We start from the raw sequence: 24,948 nt of genomic DNA, 5'->3' as shown, positions 1-24,948 counted from the left end.
CTGTTGGGTAGAAACTACAATTGAGAGTGAGGCTGAAAATAGAAGTTTGAGGGGAGGTGAAGAAGCAAACGAGAAGCAAAGAGGTAGTGTTAAAGGAGACTGGCAGCCAACAGAAGAGGGAATCCCAAAGCCCCTTAAGCATATAAATAGTAAAAGGGTGGTAAAAGGAGGAGTAGGGATGATGAGGGACCAAAAAGAAAATTCACATTTGGAGGCAGCGAGCATAGCTCAGTTGAGCACTTTGCATCTGTTTTTACCAAGGAAGAAGATGCTTCCCAGGCCATGGTAAAAGAGAAGGGTAATTCAGACACTAGAAGGATTTAAAATTGAAAAGGAGTTGGCATTGGATAAGTTATCAGTAAAGTTGATAAAACACTGGAACCAGATGAGATGCACCCAAGGACACTGTGGGAAGTGAGAGTGGAAATTGCGGAGGCACAGACCATAATCTTTCAGTCTTCCTTGGAATAAGTGGTGCCAGGGGACTGGAGAATTTCAAATATTACACCATTGTCCAAAAAAGGGAGTAAGGATAAGCCCAGTAACTACAGGCCAATCGGTTTAACTTCAGTGATGAGGAAATTTCTGGAAACAATAATTTGGGATAAAGTAATCAATAATTTGGGATAAAGTTAGCAATAGCAATGTGATAGGAAATTGGGTTAGTGACAGGAAACAGAGAGCAGTGGTTAATGGATGTTTTTCAGGCTAGAGGAAAGTTTGATAGAATTATTCAAAATCATGAGGGGCCTAGACAGAGTAGACAGGGGGAAACTGTTCCCACTCATGAAAGGATCAAGAACAAAAGGGCACAGATTTAAAGTAATTAGCTAAAGAAGCAGAAGTGATATGAAAAAAGGTTTTTCATGCAACGAGTGGTGCGGGTCTAGAATGCATTGCCCGACAGGGTTGTGGAAGCAGGTTCAATATAATCTTGTAAAAGGGAATTGGATATATACTTGAAAGAAAACAATTGTAGAGCTCTCAGGAAAAGATTATAGGAGAGATTTCAAAGAATTGGCACAGTCATGATGAACTGAATGGAAGAATGTGAGATAATCTATTTCTCAGAAGGAAATGTGCAGTTTTATTCCAAACAAATTATATAAGCACGTGCTTACAGAGTGCTGCATTCAGTCTGTATATTTTATGGTAAGTCAAAAACAAATTGATTAAAAATCACGCAGTGTACCCTTTTGGACACATTCGTCTTTCTTTCCCCCAACCACCCTCAGCAGACATTTCTCATGATTGTTGTTGTGCATCACTGTTGAGACTTGGCAGTGGATTTTTTAACCTTAATAGGAAAATGTGTCTCTGTTCCTCTTCTGCAAGCCATAGCAATGCTGGATGACCATATTGTACCCCTGCAGTGTAGTGTTTCATTGCAGCAGATAGTTTTCTTCATACTTTGGGCTGAACCAAATTAAGGGATTGTGATTGGGCTGTAGAAAATATCATCACACCCTACTTTGTTCAGTTTACACTTCTGTTCCTTTCTTTTAAAGGCTCCTATGCTATTCTCAATCTTTCTATGTTGTAGCAAGTTCCATGTTACAGCCACTTTCTGGTTGAAGAACTATTTATTGGATTTATTAGTGACTACCTTATATTTATGATCCCTAGTTTTGAACTCTCTTACAAGTGGAACCATCTTCTTTACATCTACCCTATCAGACCCTTTCATTAATTTTAAAAATCTCAGCCTTCTCTTTGCTACAGATAAGAGCCCCTGTCTGGTCAGAGTCCTGTGATAGTGGTCACCTCTTGGTTCTGGCTGTCATCCTTGTAAAGGTTTTCTTTGCACCTTCTTCTTTGTATGTATATAGTTTCTTCTCTACCCATTTTTACATTTATGCTCATTTTGAAAGTTTGTTCCTTAACTCTAAACCTGCAAGGACTTTCCTGTGAAACAGAGGCAGTCAGGGTTCTTGCACAGTGTGTGAGTGGGGAATAGTGTAGTTCTCCCAAGACCGCAATAAACAAGAGAGGGCATTGTGCTTGATAACCACAACATTGGTTTTAATCCTAGCATAAATGAGGGTTAAGTTCTATTCAGAGTGAAGAAACTATTCCATTGGCAGGCAATTTTAATATTTTACGACATGGTTGGAATTTTTTTAATGTCCCCTGCCAATTATCAAATCCTTCTTAAAAAATCCAGAAATGAAGCTAAACAACTAAATATCTTCTAACATTAATGAACTTGAAGGTGTGCAAGTATACAATAGTGACTATATATTGAAGAGACTTGCTGAGAAGCTTTGGGATTTGATCTGTAGCTCAATGTTGGCCTAAACTGATAACACACAATGACAAATGAATTATCAGCAACAGAGGGAGTGAAATCTGGTTATATCCCGACTGCTTATGCATTTTATTCATGCCATGTAAAATAATGGAGATATTGGGTTTAAGATTTTTGATTGTTAGAATGCTTTCTGATATAAATTAGACATAGGGTAAACGAGAAGTCCGTCTTTCTACAATCTTTCCTTGTCCCTTGAGTTTCAGTTGTACCTTACAGCTTGAATGTTTGCCCACCTGCTACCTGGAGATGCATGCTAAACAATAAAGGAACTGCAAGCATTTGCATGGATCAGCAGTAAATGTGTTGATGAGCAACACAGTGATAGGTAGATATGGGTCATCTACCTGTGTCATGAAGCTATTAATGTGTATAATGTTATTGGAAATTATTATTTTTTAAATAGAAGTTTAGTCTGTGGGTGTGTCTGTGTCTTAGTTAGATTAAAACCAGCCACTCTGGGTGCTTTGATGTATAGTAGTTTTGAGGTTAAACAGAGATGGTTGAGGTATATTTGCATTTTGTTGAATAGATTATTCAAGAAGGAGAGTGATATCTTGCACCTAGCAAGGAGAAACCAAGCAATGTTTATATTATGAATAAAATTGGTACAATGAAAGGGGTTTTATTGTTAGAAGAGATGGAGTTCAAAGGGCCTGGTGATACAATGAGGGTTTACATTCAAAGAGACATGCTGGGGATAACAGACAGCTGTTTTGTGTGTGCAGGACAGAGGCATGTAACAACAAAGCAGCTGTAAGCCTACAACTGTTTGCAAAGGAACCAAAGTGAAAGGAACCTCATTTTGAATTTGTAAGGTGAAAATGCTTTGCCTGGTGTCTGCTTAAAGTCTGTGGGTTGTTGTTACCTTAGTGGAGATTTAGTTTGGGAATTTGTCAAAAAGTTATGATAGTAGTAATTTGTAGCCATGTGTATATGTTTAACTTGTGTAAATTAATATGTGTCTCATGTAATTTAATATAAAAACCTCTCGAGAACTGGTGGCCTGATTCCTGAATTTAGAGCTGTCTCTCAAACATAACATTTAAAAATATAGGTTATGACAGTTGTTTAAAGTTTCTCTCTGAGATTTTAAATACAGCCTTTACCAACTGCTGTGTCATAACAATCTGGTATACAGTACTGGGTAGCCTCACCATTGCAGCTTTCTTAAAGTTTGCCACCGCTGTGTGGTGCATTTGTTCCTAGTTCCTGTGGGCACTGCACACAGCTCGAAGCCCGCTCCTATCAAACATGTTAACTTGATCTCCTCTGGAAAAGGCCTTCCCTTGACTGTCAGTAGGGCACCCTTTCTCTTGTCCAGCGTTTGCAGCAGGAAAAGACGTTTGATGCCATCCTGTACTCATTCTCCCACCTATCTTCCTGTGTAGTACACCAAGAGCATCCTTTGCTAGAAATTTATGCTGAATAATACATTATCCCTATATATTCTGGTGATTTCTGTGCATTGAGACCAGAAAATCAACCCCAGTTATAACATTTAATTTTAAATCTTAATTAAATTGTTTTGGGGATTTCAGGCTATTTAATTATTTTGAAATTATTGTAGGTTTGCTATGATAATGGCGCTGTGAAAAATGTTTCCTTTTTTCCTGTCTTCTGCCAGCCTCAGTTCTGCTGTAATTTGCATGAAATATGAAAAAGCACATCATGAAGCATTATCCCATCTTCAAAAGGTATAAGCCTTCTTAATACCTTGACACCCGTGCATTAAAATTTGACCAGCTCATTAGGTTGCTTGTCTGCTCATATTTTAGATTCCAACTCTAAACCTTTGAGCCTTTGATACTGGTGTTTCTCCAGCTGTGAAGGGGCAAAGGTGAGTTCCCTTTGCTTGGACAGGTCCTCTGGTTTGAAAGCTTCACAATGAATTGTTTGATTAAACCTTGATAAGTGTTTAAAGCTATGAGCATAGCAGTAAATCTGGATCAATAATTAGAAAACACCAAAATTGGAGTATAGTTCATGGGCATGACTGTCCAGGTCATGCTTTGAGACTGGTGCCTCTTGGGCTATCTAGTGATCATTAATTTTGTCGGGTTTTGTTTTTCAGGGAGACGGACAGAGAGTTATGGTAATTACTGGGCCCAACATGGGAGGAAAGAGTTCTTATATTAGACAAGTGGCACTGATCACTGTCATGGCACAAATTGGATCCTATGTCCCTGCAGAAGAAGCTGTGATTGGCATTGTGGATAACATTTACACAAGGTATGACTTTAATTTCTCAAAATGAGTAAATGCTTCTCACGAGAATTCAATTCTGTTGTTTCCCTAATTTCTTGTGGCCAATAAAATGTTTTAAATGGCTTTCTGTGCTAAAACACTGCCAACATTTGATCTTGTGTAGATATCTTATCTAAAATTAGATTTATTTGAAATAATGAATTTAAAACTGATGCACTTTGAAGAAAAGGACATTTTTACCCAAATTTGGGGAGAAATTCCTCTATGTGTTATCATTAACACGTTAGGATTGGTGAACACATATGTGTAAAGTTCTTGTGTGTACTAAATTAACCAAGTCCTTACTTTTCATAATGAAGGAATTTGATTGTCAACCTATGCACCAAAAATGTAATCAGGATTTAGGTTCAAATCCAGGCCAGTCTGGTGAGGCGTAAGTCTTTGATGGTGTGTGCTTTCCTTTCTTTCCTCTCTCTCTCTTGCTGTAGCTTCCTGCACAACTGTAAAAGTCCAGTGTGATTTTGAGGAGTCTTGGCCCAGTCCTTAGAAGCTGTGAAGCCTCAACAAGAACTGGGTGCAGAGGAATTTCATCCCCTGATTTATTTGGAGCATACAAGAGGAATCAACAGAATCTGTTCATTCCCTTGTACCTGTTGGCACAGACCCGTTACTAGGTTCTGAACAATTCTTGACAAGAACTATAGTAAAACCAGAAGATTGCTTATATTGGCAAAATGAGATATACCTGTGGTTATTTTGAAACAGAAACAGTAGGTTGATGCTGAAGAAGCAACAGTCGGTAGCAAATAAATATGCCAGAGATGTTCAGGCTGCCTGCTGAGAAGAGGCAATATATATGGATCTTCTAGTGGGTGGCCTTGAAGATGCGTGTTGGAAGCCAGCAGCATTATCATGCAACTTAAGCCAGTTTAGAAACAGTCTTAGTGTACCAGTAACTACACATTTAACTGTATCCTGTGCTCTCCTCAGTGCCTAGAAGTTATTCTATATTGCCATTTTAACTATAATGCTGGTTAAGAGATTTCTGCCTTCATGTTGGGAATGATAGATCACGTGTATTTACTTAGTCCTTTCGTCTAGAAATAAAATAAAACAGTATGCAGGATTGAGTGTAGAATCCAGCCTTTGGTACTTGCAGAGTTTCCTAAAAGGCTTGATTCACTTTTGTATGAATGTTGCTTGTAACTGACTGATATGAAAGCCATGCTGGTGATTAAAACACTACTGTAACCTTGCAGACTTCTTTGTTTCAGTAACACCAGATCAGGGAGGCAGCAGAATTAACTGTCCAAACATTGTAGCAACAATTGTGTGTTAGATTGCACAATTTTTTGTTCAGCATTTGTAGAAGTTAGGTGTCAATGGGCAGATCTGATTTTCGAACTGGCAAAGAGTTTTAAAGGCAGGAGGTGAAACAGAATTTTTCATAGTGTATTATATACAGCATTGTGGGATTCAGTTGTCTCATTCCTGTAAAAGTAATTGTTAAACGTATATGCGGGATTTTAGTAATCATTTTTGTGAGTGCACATAATGCAACATGTTTCAAAATTTATTGTAAAGATTGCCATAATAGAGGAGCTATCATGAACATTGTTATTATAGAAACACAGTATAATCTGCATGAGTAATGGTAGATACCTTATCAAAATCTAAAATGGTTTAATATCCTGCCATAAGCCTGTTCCATTGCTTCAGTTAAAATATCATAATTACGGGAGCAGTCAGTGTGTTTGCAACACTGATGATTAGTGTGTCATTGTTGGTACCCTCTTAAGTCTGTTCCCATTCATCACTAATAACAAACCTTTTATGAACAGCAAAGAACTATTGTATCTAAACATCTCTGTCCCTTATTCATAAATCGGTTCCACTTGCTTGCTGTCTCACTATATCTCTCAATCTTTTGTCTCTGTACAAATGCATCTAATTGCCTCTTGAACTCATTTATACTGTCCATCTCCGTGAACTTCCTTGGTGATTGTGACAGTTTCATGGATGGATATGCAAAGAACCTGTAGTTCTGCTTCATTATCAGTATGTTTCATCACTGTTCCCTTAAACACATTGGGCAGAATTGTCCCAGATTTGCACTAAGTGCGATAGCGGGTGGGAAAAAGAATGTTTTACCTGTTAACCACAATGGCGGCTTTTCACGCTGTGTCACTCCAATCCCGTCATTAATCATGCATTCTCAGGAAACACGCCATTTCGCTGGCGAGCGGCTTCTGATTCACCCACCACGCCATCACCTCGCTGTTCCTGACGCTGGGCGCCATTTTTAAAGTATAGCTGTGCACGCACCTCTGTGTTTCCAGCCCAGAATTGCTGCGCAGAAGACATTATCAATATGTCAGTAATCACATTGCATGGCAATTATTTTGTTAAAGACAATTGCTAATTAAAACAGGTGATGGACATTGGTTCTCCTGTCTCAGCAGCATAAATAGATACAGCTGGAACACTCTGTGTGGAAGCTACTAGGAAGCCTGTAGCACTGAGAAGCTATAGTGGGAATAAACCAGCTTGAACTAAAAAAACAGCTTTGGATTCACTTATTACAGAACTTATTAATACAGAAACACTTATTGTGAGGAACAGAAATGGCACCGAAAGGCAAGAATACTGCAGCCCCCGATTCAGTGATGCGTTCCTGGGAGACCTTTTGGATGTTGTGCAGGTCCGCCGTGATGTCCTCTATCCCTGCTCTGGCCGCAGGAGGGGCAGCAACATCACCAATCTGGCTTGGGAGGTGGTGGCAATGGTGGTCAATCTCAAAGTCCTGTAAAACAGGACAGTTACCCAGTGCTGAACGATGAAGAATGATTCCTCCGTTCTGCCAGGGTAATTCACTCTTCTCATCATTCTTAACTCTCACACTCACAAATGGAAACGACAGCGGTAAACCCAGCCCTGTTGACTCTGCAAAGTCCTCCTTACTAACATCTGGGGGCTTGTGACAAAATGGAGAGTTGTCTCACAAACTAGTCCAGCAACAGCCTGACATAGTCATCCTCATGCAATCATACCTTACAGATCATGTCCCAGACACCACCATCACCATCCCTGAGTGTGTCTTGTTCCACAGGCAGGACAGGCCCAGCTGAGGTGCCAGCACAGTGGTATACAGTTGGGAGGGAGTTACCCTGGGAGTCCTCTAAGTCGATGCCAGACCCCATGAAGTCTCATGGCATCAGATCAAATATGGGCAAGGAAACCTCCTGCTGATTACCACAGACTGCCCCCGCATCCCCCCCCCAAAAAAAAACAGCTGATGGTTCAGTACTCCTCTGTGTTAAAAACCAGTTGGAGGAAGCACTGAAGGTGACAAGGGTGCAGAATGTACTCTGGGTGGGGGACTTCAATTTCCATCACCAGGAGTGATTTAGTAGCACCACTACTGACTGAGCAGGTTGAGCCCTAAAGGACCCAGGCTAGCAGCTGGTGTTGAGGGAACCAACAAGGGGGAAAAACATACTTGACCTCATCCTTACCAATCTTCCTGCTGCAGATGCATCTGTCCATGCTAGTATTGGTAGGAGTGACCACCGCACAGTCGCTGTGGAGATGAAGTCCTGCCTTCACATTGAGGATACCCTTCATCATGTTGTGTGGCATTACCACCATGCTAAATGAAATAGATTTTGAACAGATATAGCAACTCAAGACAGGGCATCCATGAGGCGCAGTGGGCCATCAGCAGCAGAATTGTACTCGACCACAATCTGGAACCTCATGGCCTGGTATATCCCCCACTGTACCATTACCATCAAGCCAGGGGATCAACCCTGGTTCAATAAAGAATGCAGGAGGTCATGCCAGGAGCAGCACCAGGCATACCAAAAAATGAGTTGTCAACCTGGTGAAGCTATAACACAAGATTACTTGTGCGCCAAACAGCATAAGCAGCAAATATAGAACCATGCGATCCCACAACCAACGGATCAGATGGAAACTCTGCAGTCCAGCAACATCCATTCATGAATGGTGGTGGACATTCATTGCTAGGAGGCCATCAACAGTGCTATCAAACAGCACTTGCTTAGCAATAACCTGCTCAGCGACGCTCAGTTTGGGTTCCGCCACGACCATTCAGCTCCTGACCTCATTACAGCCTTGGTTCAAACGTGGACAAAAGAGCTGAGCTCCTGACGTAAGGTGAGAGTGACTGCCCTTGACATCAAGGCCGCATTTGACCGAGTGTGACATCAGGAGCCCTAGCAAAACTGGAGTCAATGGGAATTAGGGAAAACTCTCCACTGGTTGCAGTCATGCCTAGCACAAAGGAAGATGGTTGTGGTTGTTGGTCGGTCATCTTAGCTGTAGGAGATCACTGCAGGAATTCCTCAGGGCAGTGTCCTGAACCCAACCATCTTCAGCTGCTTCATCAATGACCTTGCTTCCATCATAAAGTCAGAAGTGGGGATGGTCGCTGATAATTGTACGATGTTCAGCACCATTTGCGACTCCTCAGATACTGAAGCAGTCTATGTCCAAATGCAGCAAGACCTGGACAATATCCAGGCTTGAAATGACAAGTGGCAAGTAACATTCATCCCACTGAAGTGCCAGGCAATGACTATCTTCAACAAGCCAGAATCTGACCATTGCCCCTTGACATTCAATGGCATTACCATCACTGAATCCCCCACTATCAACATCTGGGGTTTACCACTGACCAGAAGCTGAACTGGATTAGCCGTATAAATACTATGGCAACAAGAGCAGATCAGTCACTTAGAATTCTGCGATGAGTAACTCACCTCCGGACTCTCCAAAGCCTGTCCACTATCTACAAGGCACAAGTCAGGAGTGTGATGAAATACTCTCCCCTTGACTGGATGAGTGCAGCTCCAACAACACTCGAAGCTTGACACCATCCAGGAGAAAGCAGCCTGCTTGATTCGCACCCATCCACAAAATATTCACTCCCTCCACCACCAACACGCAGTAGCAGGAGTGTGTACCATTTACAAGATGCACTGCAGAAACTCACCAAGACTCCGTAGACAGTACCTTCCAAACCCATGACCGCTACCATCCAGGAGAAGGGCAGCAGATACTTGGGAACACCACCACCTGGAAGTTCTCCTCTAAGCCACTTACCATCCTGACTTGGAAATATATCACCGTTCCTTCACTGTCGCTGTGTCAAAATCCTGGCACTCCCTTCCTAACAGCACTGTGGGTATACTACACCATATGGACTGCAGAGGTTCAAGAAAGCAGCTCACCACCACCTTCTCAAAGGCAATTAAGAATGGGCAATAAATGCTGGCCTAGCCAGCGAAGCCCACATCCCGTGAATGAATGGAAAAACCATCACACATCCACAGGGATCTTACTGCCAGTTCAGGGGACATTCAGTCTCTCACACACACCTTCATTGCCCTTATCCTGCTCTTGGCACCGCTCACCACCCACATACACCAGGCATACTTATCATCTGGTCTTGCACGTGACTCTCTCCATGTGTATTCATGTGATACAAGCTGGCCTCACAACAAGAGGAGAGGTCACAGACTGGTGGAAGAATGTCTGAAATCAAGGTCCTCATGGACTTTGTGAACAGAGCCATCCAGCTGGCCAGCGAGGATCTGGACCGTTCTGTGTTGATGGTGAGGTCAGTGGTGCTCAACCAAGTGAGGTTCCAGCAGTGTAGCATCCATCAGACAACCATGCTGTGAATGATGTGTCCTGTTTCACAGGGCACTGCCATGCACTAATTATCTCCCCTTTATTTTGCAGGCACATCTGGAAAACAGTTGAGGGAATCCATGACCCAGATCTTCGACTCAAGCCCCGAAAACACCTCGGAAGAGGAATCTGCAGAAACCCTCATTGAAGACCCATCACAGTGTTCACCCACACTCTTGGGGTCACAATCTGGTGAGCACATCACACTGTCTGATCCACAGCAGGTGGAGATAGGGGCTTCCCAGGTTTTGGGCACTCGGAGGACTGCTGGAGACCAGAAATCTGCTGAGTCCGAATCAGATGACCAGCGTCTTGACTCGGTCATACCTCAGATGTTGGAGCTGCAAAGGCAAACTCGGGAGCATCAAGAAGGAATGTCTGCTGCACTCCTCCGATTGCAAGGCATGATGTAGGAGCCCGTCCGCCTTCAGTCTGAGGTGATAGCGTCGGCATGCCAATGCACCGAGGTCAACACTGGTAGGATGGCACCCACCATGGAGGCCTTGGTCCAGGACATAAGTCCTGCACTGCTGCACAGGCTGAACTCCATCGCTGATGGCATAGTTGACCTCGAACAGTGTTAACGCGAGAGGGGTGTGGGGCAGCTGAATCTCACTCCAGCTTCCCTGGGTTGGTGGCACGAGTTCTGTCATTCTCTCTGTGAGCTCCCAGCACCTTCTGAGGTGCGGCTGGTTCCCCATCTCAGCAGCATCTTTGTCCGTTGCCAGTTGTACCTGATGGGTTCAGCTCACAAAGGATGCCATAGGATCAGGACAAGTTAAAGTTTCTCAGTTGCATCTCCGTGATATGACCCTGTTCACAAAGTGCTAGTAAGGTACCTTCAGGCAGACGGGAGTCAGGCATTCACAAAAGCTGTGTGAGGATCCATGGAGTGTCCCCACGGTGTGCAAATAAACACTCAGGAATCAAGAATTTGCCCGCAGGCAGCAACCTGTGGAATGGGAGTTCAAATTCAGATATAAAAGCAAAAAACTGCGGATGCTGGAAATCCAAAACAAAAACAGAAACAGAAATACCTGGAAAAACTCAGCAGGTCTGGTAGCATCGACGGAGGAGAGCACAGTTGACGTTTCGAGTCCTCATGACCCTTCAACAGAACTCTGGGTCATGAGGACTCGAAACGTCAACTGTGCTCTCCTCCGCCGATGCTGCCAGACCTGCTGAGCTTTTCCAGGTATTTCTGTTTCTGTTTTTGTGGGGACATCATCCTCCTGAATGCAGGGACTATGAGCATCTGCTGCATCTCCATGAGAGGAGACTTATCACAGAGGGTATATGCACTGCCATCAACCAGACAGGAGTCAAACGTTCACAGATACAATGTGAGGATCTATGGTGTCTCCTCACTGGATGTCATCATCATCCTCCACAAATCTTGTGGCTATGAGGGCCTCCCGAGCGCGCCTGCCTCATCTGGTCAGTGTGATGGCCGCATTGCCGTCATCCTTGCCTTCAGGGACCTCCTCACCCTCATTCACATCAATGTCCTCCTCATCAAAGGAGACATGCAACAGTTCCTCTCCCTGTTGCAGCGCCAGGTTGCGACGAAGATGCACAACACCCTCCGTGGACTGTATTGCAGGGCTCCACCTACTGGCCCAGGCACAGAAACCTCATTTACAAACATTCCGATGGTTTGCTCCACCAAAGTGTGAGTTGCAGCATGAACCTAGTACCTTCGCTCTGCTGCACTCTGAGGCCACCGTATGGGTGTCATCAGCCACTTGATTTGCATGTAGCCCTTGTCCCTGAGGAGCCAACCTTGCTGCCAGCCTCTGTGGAGCCTGGAAGATGTCAGGGATCTGAGACCTACTGAGAATGTAGGAGTTGTGGAGATTCCATGGGAGCCTTGCGCAGACATGCAGGATGCATTTGTGGTCTCACACGAGCTGAACATTCAGCAAATGCCCTTGTAGTTGATGCCGTTGACCACTTGTTGCCACAGAGATCAGAGTGCCATGTGATTGCAGTCAATGGCACCCTGCACCTGTGGAAAACCTGAGATCTGGGCAAATCTCAGCGCTCCTGCATCCTGGCTTCTCTGATCCCAGGCGAAGTACTGAAAGTTGTGTGCCTTCAAAGATGGCATCTGTGACCTCATGGATACGTGGAAGCTTGTTATATCCCACAGAAATGTGGAGTCCTGAAAGGAGCTATTGACGTAAAAATTGAGCACTGTGGTCACTTTCATGGCCACTGGCAGTGGACACCCTCCATGACCCTGTGGTGCCAAATCCTGCAGCAGGTGGCAAATGTGACCAACCATTTCCCTGGATATGTGTAGTCTTCGGTGACACTGGCTATTGGTCATCTGCAGGAATGATGAGTGCTGTCTATAGACCCTGGGTCTAGCTAGGCTTCGACCAGTGACAGCTCACTGTAGCTCTTCAGTGGCCTGCGTGGAAGCCCCAGGGTGCTGCTCCTCCCTCTGTGCAGCCAGGCACTTGCATTGCTCTCTTCTTTATCTCCGCTTCCTGTAAGCCACGAGGCATACAGCCACATTGCCTGGCTCCATATTCCTGATGTGGTACTCCTGCAGGATGAAAGAGAGAGATGCATTGGTCAGCTTGGATTTATTAAGAACCTCTCTTGGTTAAGTCTGAAGGCCCCTTCACGCATCCCGGAAAGTGCTGGCCACCACTTCGATGGCTAGAGTTTAGTGTGCTGCATGGCTGCCCGAAACCCCATCCACCTCCGCCCCATTGCACCTGACCGATTGGCAGCAGCTTCGTGCATTAGACTGGATGCTGTGCTCTCAGCCCAGGCACAGGCATTCTCCTAACTTGCGCTGCAAGGCTGCACTGTTAGCTTGAACCATGGGGGAGACTGGTCCAAACCTGTGATGACATTGCAAGAGAGATTGTAGAAAGTGCCCAGTTGTACAATAACTGTGCAGTCCACAAAAACTGTCATTAGTTTGTAGTCTGTGCCTGAGGAGTTAAAAGCTCTGGAGCACTTGGTGGCACTTTTAGGTCTCTGCGTTGCTTGGGTGGTCAGATAAGCTAGAGGCCCGACTTCAAGCATGTCACTGTGACTGTGTCTGAACTGTCTCAGCTGCAGCGGAATGGCCACTTTATACAAGGTTTCCCTAATGAGCGACCGCTTACCTCCCACCCACCCCTGGCACGTGCTTGTGCACCACCATCGGCCGCAGTGCAGCCCTTGATCCCCTGCCCACCCCACCCCCCTTAACTCGCCTCAACTGCAGTGTAGCCCTTGCCCTGGCACTGCACTGTCAACCAGTCAGAAAAATGACTTGCTTGTGCCCTTTCCTGAATGCGCGGCGCCTCAACATTGAGGTCTAACAAGCGACTCTCGTGAGTGCTGCACAACGTTACTGTGCACTCACCTCAAGTTACCCTCGAAGTGCAGCTCGCCAGGCACAAGCCTTTAAAATGCTGTTGCGAAACACGGTTAGCATGATCTCGGATGGTCCAGCATGGGGGGAACTGAGCTGCTAATGATATGCAGATATATTTCAATGAAGTTCCTGACGTGTGGTGGCAGGAAACGCGGCCTGCCATTGATGGACAGAGTAGATGATTGCAAATTGGCTTCATGATGTCGTGAAACCAATTTTCAGCCTTCCCACCATATTGTCTGCTCATTCACGCCAGAAACCCGACGCCAGTGGGCACAGAAAATTCTGCGCAGACTCTGTTTTGTTTGATTACTCCTGTACTACTTATGTTGTGTGTACCTACCAGGACCTCCCACCTTTCACTCTTTGTAAATAAGCTTATTCAAAACTCTGTCACCTGTTTGCTAACTCGCATCCATCAGTTCACCCGTCACCTCTGTGCTCATTGAAGTACTGGTTCAGCAACACCTTGATGTTAAAATTTCTCATCAATGTTTTCAAATCCCTCCAGTCAGGCAGCATCTATGGAGTGAAACATAGTTAATGTTTCAGGCCGATGACCTTTCATCAGAACTGAAGCAAGATAGAAATGTTCGAGTTTTTAAACCACTAGAAGTGGGGAGGGGGAAGGAAGAACAAAAGGGAAGGGCTATGACAAGGTGGAGGGCAGGAGAGATTAACTAACAACAGATTTCATGATGCAAAAGCCAAAGACATTGATAAGAGATATGGTAAAGAAACAAAAATTGTGTCCAAATGAGGTGTGAATGGCTATATTATCAGCCCTCTGAATGCAATTTGAAGAGATAAAGAAATATAAAAAAAATGGAACAAGATAGAGGCAGAGGTTATGATCTAAAGTTGTTGAACTTGATATTGAATCCAGAAGACTGTAGAGCACCAAGACGAAAGATGAGGTGCTGTTACCCAAGCAGTTAAGTGAGGCAGGGGCCAACCAGACTAGTCCTGGTGAGGTGAAAATGGGGGAGACAAATGCAAGGGTGAGGGGTGCCTTCCAGTTGGGGTGGTGTTTGCCAAGGAGGGGTCCTCTGGGCAAAAGGGTGCATGTGCAGGAGGGAAATGCACCCCCTCACCCCACCATGCCCCAAGCCCGCAGGAAGGCCGCCAGGCTATTCTGGGTGTGGTGGTGAAGTGTCCTCCCTTCACCGCATGTATTTTAACACCAGCAGAAGAAAGAAATCCGTAGATGGCTATTAATTGGCCACTCAAGGGCCTCAATTGCTACCTACCCCGCTGTTGCTAAAATGTCAGCAGTGGCAAGGTGACGGGCATGGCAACTTTTCCCCCTACCTCCCAGCTGTATAAGTTACTTGTATCTTTGGTGTGTGAAAGATTTCATGGCATAATAGGTCTTGAACTTCACAAGCTGTAAGACCCAGTTCTAATTGATACAGCAGGACTAATAATGATCTGTCACATATGGATGGGGTGACATCCATAAGTTTGCCAGGAAGAAGAGAAATTCCCGGTTGCAGTATGTTGAATAATAGGCTCGATGAATTTATATCCAGTGTTCAGACACTGCCAGCAATGAAGTGATGAAACCTGTAGAAAGAAAAAGCTAAAAACAAAAAAACTGCGGATGCTGGAAATCCAAAACAAAAACAGAATTACCTGGAAAAACTCAGCAGGTCTGGCAGCATCGGCGGAGAAGAAAAGAGTTGACGTTTCGAGTCCTCATGACCCTTCGACAGAACTTGAGTTCGAGTCCAGGAAAGAGCTGAAATATAAGCTGGTTGAAGGTGTGTGTGTGGGGGGCGGAGAGATAGAGAGACAGAGAGGTGGAGGGGGTTGGTGTGGTTGTAGGGACAAACAAGCAGTGATAGAAGCAGATCATCAAAAGATGTCAACGACAATAGTACAATAGAACACATAGGTGTTAAAGTTAAAGTTGGTGATATTATCTAAACGAATGTGCTAATTAAGAATGGATGGTAGGGCACTCAAGGTATAGCTCTAGTGGTTTTTTTTTTAAATAATGGAAATAGGTGGGAAAAGGAAAATCTTTATAATTTATTGGAAAAAAAAAAGAAGGGGGAAACAGAAAGGGGGTGGGGATGGGGGAGGGAGCTCACGACCTAAAGTTGTTGAATTCAATATTCAGTCCGGAAGGCTGTAAAGTCCCTAGTCGGAAGATGAGGTGTTGTTCCTCCAGTTTGCGTTGGGCTTCACTGGAACAATGCAGCAAGCCAAGGACAGACATGTGGGCAAGAGAGCAGGGTGGAGTGTTAAAATGGCAAGCGACAGGGAGGTTTGGGTCATTCTTGCGGACAGACTGCAGGTGTTCTGCAAAGCGGTCGCCCAGCTTACGTTTGGTCTCTCCAATGTAGAGGAGACCACATTGGGAGCAACGAATGCAATAGACTAAGTTGGGGGAAATGCAAGTGAAATGCTGCTTCACTTGAAAGGAGTGTTTGGGTCCTTGGACGGTGAGGAGAGAGGAAGTGAAGGGGCAGGTGTTGCATCTTTTGCGTGGGCATGGGGTTGTGCCATAGGAGGGGGTTGAGGAGTAGGGGGTGATGGAGGAGTGGACCAGGGTGTCCCGGAGGGACCGATCCCTACGGAATGCCGATAAGGGGGGTGAAGGGAAGATGTGTTTGGTGGTGGCCTCATGCTGGAGTTGGCGGAAATGGCAGAGGATGATCCTTTGAATGCGGAGGCTGGTGGGGTGATAAGTGAGGACAAGGGGGACCCTATCATGTTTCTGGGAGGGAGGAGAAGGAGTGAGGGCGGATGCGCGGGAGATGGGCCAGACACGGTTGAGGGCCCTGTCAACGACCGTGGGTGGAAAACCTCGGTTAAGGAAGAAGGAGGACATGTCAGAGGAACTGTTTTTGAATGTAGCATCATCGGAACAGATGCGACGGAGGCGAAGGAACTGAGAGAACGGGATGGAGTCCTTACAGGAAGTGGGGTGTGAGGAGCTGTAGTCGAGATAGCTGTGGGAGTCGGTGGGTTTGTAATGGATATTGGTGGACAGTCTATCATCAGAGATGGAGACAGAGAGGTCAAGGAAGGGAAGGGAAGTGTCAGAGATGGACCACGTGAAAATGATGGAGGGGTGGAGATTGGAAGCAAAATTAATAAATTTTTCCAAGTCCTGACGAGAGCATGAAGCGGCACCGAAATAATCATCAATGTACCGGAGAAAGAGTTGTGGAAGGGGGCCGGAGTAGGACTGGAACAAGGAATGTTCCACATACCCCATAAAGAGACAGGCATAGCTGGGGCCCATGCGGGTACCCATAGCCACACCTTTTATTTGGAGGAAGTGAGAGGAGTTGAAGGAGAAATTGTTCAGCGTGAGAACAAGTTCAGCCAGACGGAGGAGAGTAGTGGTGGATGGGGATTGTTCGGGCCTCTGTTCGAGGAAGAAGCTAAGGGCCCTCAGACCATCCTGGTGGGGGATGGAGGTGTAGAGGGATTGGACGTCCATGGTGAAGAGGAAGCGGTAGGGGCCAGGGAACTGGAAATTGTTGATGTGACGTAAGGTGTCAGAGGAATCACGGATGTAGGTGGGAAGGGACTGGACAAGGGGAGAGAGAAGGGAGACAAGATAACGAGAAATGAGTTCTGTGGGGCAGGAGCAAGCTGAGACGATCGGTCTACCGGGGCAGTTCTGTTTGTGGATTTTGGGTAGGAGATAGAAGCGGGCCGTCCGAGGTTGGGCGACTATCAGGTTGGAAGCTGTGGGAGGAAGATCCCCAGAGGAGATGAGGTCAGTGACAGTCCTGGAAACAGTGGCTTGATGTTCAGTGGTGGGGTCATGGTCCAGGGAGAGGTAGGAGGAAGTGTCTGCGAGTTGACGCTCAGCCTCCGCGAGGTAGAGGTCAGTGCGCCAGACAACAACAGCACCACCCTTGTCAGCGGGTTTGATGACAATGTCAGGGTTGGACCTGAGAGAATGGAGTGCAGTAAGTTCAGAGAGAGACAGGTTAGAATGGGTGAGAGGAGCAGAGAAATTGAGACGACTAATGTCGCGCCGACAGTTCTCAATGAAAAGATCGAGAGAAGGTAAGAATCCAGAGGGAGGGGTCCAGGTGGAGGGAGAATATTGGAGATGGGTAAAAGGATCCGTTGAACTGGGAGAGGACTCCTGCCCAAAGAAGTGAGCCCGGAGACGAAGACGGCGGAAGAAGAGTTCAGTATCATGCCGAGCCCGAAATTCATTGAGGTGAGGGCGTAAGGGTATGAAACTAAGTCCTTTGCTGAGCACTGAACGTTCAGCATTGGAGAGGGGAAGGTCAGGGGGTATAGTGAATACACGGCTGGGGTTGGGACTGGAAGAAAGGGTGGGGACGGAGGGACAGGCAGGGGTGGAGGGTCCTAGATGGGTGTTGGTGTCGATGAGTTGTTGGAGCTTGCGTTCCTTAGCACTTGAGAGAAAGAGAAAAAGTTTCTTGTTGAGGTGTCGGATGAGCCGAAGGATAAAATGAAACTGGGGGCACGCGCAGCTTTGAAAAAGGGTACGGCGGTGCTGCTGGAGGGAGAGGTCGAGTGTGCTCATATGGCGGCGCATGGCACTGAGAGTGGATTTCAGAATGTGACGGGAACAGCAGTCCGAGAAACGTTTTATGTCCCGGAGATACCTGTAATCCTGGGTGGGTTCGAAACATGAGGGGTGGAATTTCAGTTGAAATCCACGTGGGGTAAGTCGGAGACGGAGACAGTCACTGAGAAAGGAGATACGGCTGTGAAAGCGGGTTTTAGTAAACACCTTGTCAAACACTAGGAGAGAAATGGAAAGCAATGAAGGTGAACAAGGCAACAGAGAGATCCGGAAATCTTGTCGCAGAGAGGAACAGAACTTCTTCAAGGAGGTAGGCATTTCTTGAAGAGCAGTGGCAGTCAATTAAACACAGAGATAAAAACAAAAAAACTGCGGATGCTGGAAATCCAAAACAAAAACAGAATTACCTGGAAAAACTCAGCAGGTCTGGCAGCATCGGCGGAGAAGAAAAGAGTTGACGTTTCGAGTCCTCATGACCCTTCGACAGAACTTGAGTTCGAGTCCAGGAAAGAGCTGAAATATAAGCTGGTTGAAGGTGTGTGTGTGGGGGGCGGAGAGATAGAGAGACAGAGAGGTGGAGGGGGTTGGTGTGGTTGTAGGGACAAACAAGCAGTGATAGAAGCAGATCATCAAAAGATGTCAACGACAATAGTACAATAGAACACATAGGTGTTAAAGTTAAAGTTGGTGATATTATCTAAACGAATGTGCTAATTAAGAATGGATGGTAGGGCACTCAAGGTATAGCTCTAGTGGGTTTTTTTTTAAATAATGGAAATAGGTGGGAAAGGGAAAATCTTTATAATTTATTGGAAAAAAAAAGAAGGGGGAAACAGAAAGGGGGTGGGGATGGGGGAGGGAGCTCACGACCTAAAGTTGTTGAATTCAATATTCAGTCCGGAAGGCTGTTAAGTCCCTAGTCGGAAGATGAGGTGTTGTTCCTCCAGTTTGCGTTGGGCTTCACTGGAACAATGCAGCAAGCCAAGGACAGACGTGGGCAAGAGAGCAGGGTGGAGTGTTAAAATGGCAAGCGACAGGGAGGTTTGGGTCATTCTTGCGGACAGACCGCAGGTGTTCTTAATCCATTCTTAATTAGCACATTCGTTTAGATAATATCACCAACTTTAACTTTAACACCTATGTGTTCTATTGTACTATTGTCGTTGACATCTTTTGATGATCTGCTTCTATCACTGCTTGTTTGTCCCTACAACCACACCAACCCCCTTGTCCTCACTTATCACCCCACCAGCCTCCGCATTCAAAGGATCATCCTCCGCCATTTCCGCCAACTCCAGCATGATGCCACCACCAAACACATCTTCCCTTCACCCCCCTTATCGGCATTCCGTAGGGATCGGTCCCTCCGGGACACCCTGGTCCACTCCTCCATCACCCCCTACTCCTCAACCCCCTCCTATGGCACAACCCCATGCCCACGCAAAAGATGCAACACCTGCCCCTTCACTTCCTCTCTCCTCACCGTCCAAGGACCCAAACACTCCTTTCAAGTGAAGCAGCATTTCACTTGCATTTCCCCCAACTTAGTCTACTGCATTCGTTGCTCCCAATGTGGTCTCCTCTACATTGGAGAGACCAAACGTAAGCTGGGCGACCGCTTTGCAGAACACCTGCGGTCTGTCCGCAAGAATGACCCAAACCTCCCTGTCGCTTGCCATTTTAACACTCCACCCTGCTCTCTTGCCCACATGTCTGTCCTTGGCTTGCTGCATTGTTCCAGTGAAGCCCAACGCAAACTGGAGGAACAACACCTCATCTTCCGACTAGGGACTTTACAGCCTTCCGGACTGAATATTGAATTCAACAACTTTAGGTCGTGAGCTCCCTCCCCCATCCCCACCCCCTTTCTGTTTCCCCCTTCTTTTTTTTTCCCAATAAATTATAAAGATTTTCCTTTTCCCACCTATTTCCATTATTTAAAAAAAAACCACTAGAGCTATACCTTGAGTGCCCTACCATCCATTCTTAATTAGCACATTCGTTTAGATAATATCACCAACTTTAACTTTAACACCGATGTGTTCTATTGTACTATTGTCGTTGACATCTTTTGATGATCTGCTTCTATCACTGCTTGTTTGTCCCTACAACCACACCAACCCCCTCCACCTCTCTGTCTCTCTATCTCTCCGCCCCCCACACACACACCTTCAACCAGCTTATATTTCAGCTCTTTCCTGGACTCGAACTCAAGTTCTGTCGAAGGGTCATGAGGACTCGAAACGTCAACTCTTTTCTTCTCCGCCGATGCTGCCAGACCTGCTGAAAGAAAAAGCTGTTCAGTTGCCATGGTTCATTTCCAGCCCTGTGGAATAACTCTGCTTTGACAAACTCATCATCAGGCCTTGTTTTCTGACTGCATTGGCGTGTAGATTAGATAAATTACTGATTCAGTCATAAATTATTGATTCAGTCATAAAAAGCAATTATAAAATAATTCCTCCTCATTGCATAATCAATTTGCTAAAAGCTATAAACATTTCTCATGAATTTATATTTGATCAGTCTCTGTCTTGTGACTAAAAATGACAGCTGTGTAAAACTGTAACCATTGCAAGATACTATTACAGTAAATTACACACTAACTCTTGTAAAAGATTTGCACGTTTTACTTTTCACTAATTATTTTAGCAAAGACATGAGTTTATAAGGGGGAGAGATGGATGTTACAATGAGTGTGAATGGATTGTATAGGGTGAGATGAAGTTGCCATGGGGTGGCTGACTGAACTACCAGGCTAAGGGATTGATGCTTTTTTTCTTGATCGCCCGCACATGGGCCACCGCACCTGTTTTGGTTCCTGTACATCACGAAAAATTAAAGGGGCTCTGGATATTTGACGGGAACTTCAGAGATGTGGTAGAGAGGGATTATGACTATGACTAAAATGAGCAAGGACCAGGGTTTGAGTTTGGAGTGAAGAAGGAGCAAAGCTTTGCTGGATATGAGGTTGATCTGTGAGGGATGGTTGAATGCTGGAACAGTTTAAGCAGGCTTATGTCGAATTAAAAGTCTGATGATGACCATGAAACCATTGTCGGTTGTTATAAAAACCCATCTGGTTCACTAATGTCCTTACCTGGTCTGGCCTACATGTAACATCAGACCCACAGCAATGGGTTTGACTCTTAAATGCCCTCTGAAATGGCCTAGCAAGCCACTCAGTTGTATCAAATTGCTACTTGTTGGCAATGGCACAGAATGTACTCTGGGTGGGGGGTTTCAATGTCCAGCACCAAGAGTGGCTTGGTAGCAACGTTACTGACTGAGCTGGCTGAGCCCTAAATGACATGTCTGCTTGACTGGGTCTGCGGCAGGTGGTAAAGGAACCAACATGAGGGAAAAACATACTTGACCTCATTCTCGCCAGCCTGCCTGCTGCATATGCTAGAGTCCATGACAGTATCGGTACGAGTGACTACTGACGAAGTCCTGCCTTCACATTGAGAGTACCCTCCATTGAATTGTGTGGCACTACCACTGTGTTGGATTTTGAACAGATCTAACAACTCAAAACTGGGCATCCATGTAGCGCAACATGTAATCTCATGGCCCACTATATCCTCCATTCCACCATTACCATCAAGCTAGGGATCAAGTTTGGTTCAATGAAGAGTGCAGGAGGGCATGCCAAGAGCAGCAGCAGGCATACCTAAAAATGAGGTGTCAACCTGGTGTAGCTTTAACACTGGGCTACTTGCATGCCAAACAGCATAAATAGTAAGTGATAGACGGAGCTAAGCGATCCCACAACCAACAGATCTGATCTCAGCTCTGCAGTCCTGCCACATCTAGTCGTGAATGGTGATTGGCAAATAAACAACTCACTGGAGGAGGAGGCTCCACAAATATCCCCATCCTCAATGATGGGGGAGCCCAGCAGATCAGTGTAAAAGATATGGCTGAAGCATTTGCTACAGTCTTCTGCCAGAAGTGCTAATTGGATGATCCATCTCGGCCTCCTCCGGAGATCCCCAGTATCACAGATGCCAGTCTTCAGCCAATTCAATTCACTCCATGTGATCTCAAGAAATGGCTGAAGGCACTGGATAGTGCAAAGGCTGTGGGCCCTGACAATATTCTGGCAATAGCACTGAAGACTTGTGTTCCACAACTTGCCGCACCCCTAGCCAAGCTATTCCAATACAGATGTAACACCGGCATCTACCCGGCTATGTGGAAAATTGCCCAGGTATGTCCTGTACAGAAAAAATAGGACAAATCCAACCCGGCCCATCAGTCTACTCTTGATCATCAGTAAAGTAATGGAAGGGGGCATCAACAGTGCTTAGCAATAAACTGCTCACTGACACCCAGTTTGGGCTTTGCCAGAACAAAAACAGAATTACCTGGAAAAACTCAGCAGGTCTGGCAGCATCGGCTGCCAGACCTGCTGAGTTTTTCCAGGTAATTCTGTTTTTGTTTTGGATTTCCAGCATCCACAGTTTTTTTGTTTTTATCTTTGGGCTTTGCCAGGGTCACTCGGATCCTGACCGCATTGGTTCAAACATGCACAAAAGAGCTGAGCTCCCGAGGTAAGGTGAGAGTGACAGCCCTTGACAGCAAGGCTGCGTTTAACCGAGTGTGGCATAAAGGAGCCTTAGCAAAACTGGAGACAATGGGAATTGGGGGAAAACTCTCCACTAGTTGTAGTCATACCTAGCACAAAGGAAGATGGTTGTGGTTGTTTATTAGTCATCTCGGCTCTAAGACATCACTGCAGGAGTTCCTCAGGGTAGTGTCCATGGCCCAACCACCTTCAGCTGGTTCATCAATGACATTCCTTCCATCATAAGGTCAGAAGTGGGGGTGTTCCCTGATGGATGTTCCCTGATGTTTGCACAACATTCAGCTTCATTCGTGACTCCTCAGATACTGAAGCAGTCCATGTCCAAATACAGTAAGACCTGGACAATATCCAGGATTAGGCTGACAAGTGGCAAGTAACATTCACGCCACACAAGTGCCGGGGAATGACATCTCCAACAAGAGAGAATCCAACAATCGCCCCTTGATGTTCAATGGGATTACCATCACTGAATCCCCCACTATCAATATCCTGGGGGTTACCATTGACCAGAAACTGAACTGGACTAGCCATAAAAGTACTATGGCTACAAGAGCAGGCCAGAGGCTAGGAATCCTGTAATAAGTAACTCACCTCCTGACTCCCCAAAGCCAGTCCACCATCTACAAGGCACAAATCAGGAGTGTGATGGAATGCTCCCCAATTGCTGGATGAGTGCAGCTCCCACAAGACTCAAAAAGCTTGACATTGTCCAGGACAAAGCAGGCTGCTTGATTGGCACCATATCCACAAACATTCGCTCCCTCCACCACCGATGCACAGTAGCAGCAGTGTGTACCATCTACAAGATGCACTGCAGGAATTGACCAAGGCTCCTTAGACAGCACCTTTTAAACCCACAACCACTACCATCTAAAAAGACAAAAGCAACAGATAGGTGGGGACACCACCTGGAAGTTCCCCTCCAAGTCACGCACCATCCTGACTTGGATATATCGCTGTTCCTTTACTGTCGCTGGGTGAAAATCCTGGATCTTCTTTCCTAACAACACTGTGGGTGCATCTACACTTCATGGACTGCAGCGGTTCAAGAAAGCAGCTGACCATCATCTCAAGGGCAACTAGGAATGGGCAATAAAGGCTGGCCTAACCAGTGAAGCCCACATCCCATGAATGAATAATAAAAAGAGCGGAGGTGGGGCTGGAATATACAATGAGAGGAGCACATGACATACTTGGAAGGGAAAAACAGACATTTGCTAGCTGTATAGGAAATGCAAAAAGGTGAGAAAAGAAAGTTAGATTCGTTAAACCCGCACCATTGTTCAATGGTGTGATCTTATGCACTGTTCAGCCCTGATATCTCTTGGGGGAGGCCAAAACCAAAAGGAAAAAGAAAACTAGCCAAACGATGAAACAAAACACTGGTGCAGGGAAATTCTTCTCTGGCTGTCTTAAGTTAATCAAGCAAGCTCAAGAGACTGCTCATGATTCATTATGAACACCTCGCATCTTAAACCATAATTGGGAATGCTTTCTTCACACAGCAACTTACCAAGTTCTTTTTTAATAGTATTGTTCTGAATGTAATGACTCTACAATGAGAAATTTTTTGGGCTGAGCTCTTTATCTATGTAATTTATTGGTATGATTCTGCTCCTACCTAATTGGACTGTATCTAATCACTTCATTTTTTATATCAATTTTCTCCACTCTAAGCCTGTTTCTTCAACCTGTGTAGTCCTAATTCTTGGAGCTTATTCTCACAACTAAGAGTACTGGAGATTGGATCTTGTCTTGGTTGTTCTCCCCTTTTTTCTTTTAAACCATGCACAGGAACCACAGCTGGGTGCAGTACACCAAATGAAGGCATACTAGAGTCTCATAATATGAGTATACTACTCATTGTAACCTAAATAGTATTTGTTTTTGCTTTAACTACCTCACACATCTTGGGCAGAATTTTGCCCTTGGCTGGCGGGTGGGCCCCACCGGCTGGGCGGCAGGCGAGCAGCCGAACCCTGCAGCCGAAAAGGGGCCTGCTGCCATTTTAAGTGGGCAGGCCAATTAAGGCCCGCCCAGCGGCCTGCCCGACAGGAAGCGCCATGCGCTTCCTGTTCTGGGGTGGAGGGAATCCCCAACTGTCAAAGTGCGCGAAAGAGCACACTGCTCCCCGAGGCAGAGTCCTGTCTCAGGGAGTTTAGTGAAAGGTAAGTAAAGTCAAAAAATAGAGACATTTTAAAATTATTAAC

The 24,948-nt window shown here is 45.6% G+C and overlaps 1 protein-coding gene across 2 annotated transcripts in view; it reads left to right on the top strand.

Annotated features, from left to right (window-relative positions):
- Positions 1-24,948, top strand: part of msh3 (mutS homolog 3 (E. coli)) — a 341,409-nt gene that overhangs the window by 168,722 nt on the left and 147,739 nt on the right. For both annotated transcript variants that reach the window (XM_041186817.1, XM_041186818.1), the window contains one exon: positions 4,383-4,540. In XM_041186817.1, the coding sequence (XP_041042751.1) occupies positions 4,383-4,540 (158 nt within the window). The remainder of the gene's footprint in view (positions 1-4,382; positions 4,541-24,948) is intronic.

This window comes from Carcharodon carcharias, chromosome 4, assembly GCF_017639515.1.
Source record: "Carcharodon carcharias isolate sCarCar2 chromosome 4, sCarCar2.pri, whole genome shotgun sequence".
Classification (NCBI taxonomy): domain Eukaryota; kingdom Metazoa; phylum Chordata; class Chondrichthyes; order Lamniformes; family Lamnidae; genus Carcharodon; species Carcharodon carcharias.
This window is presented reverse-complemented; position numbering and strand designations above follow the sequence as displayed.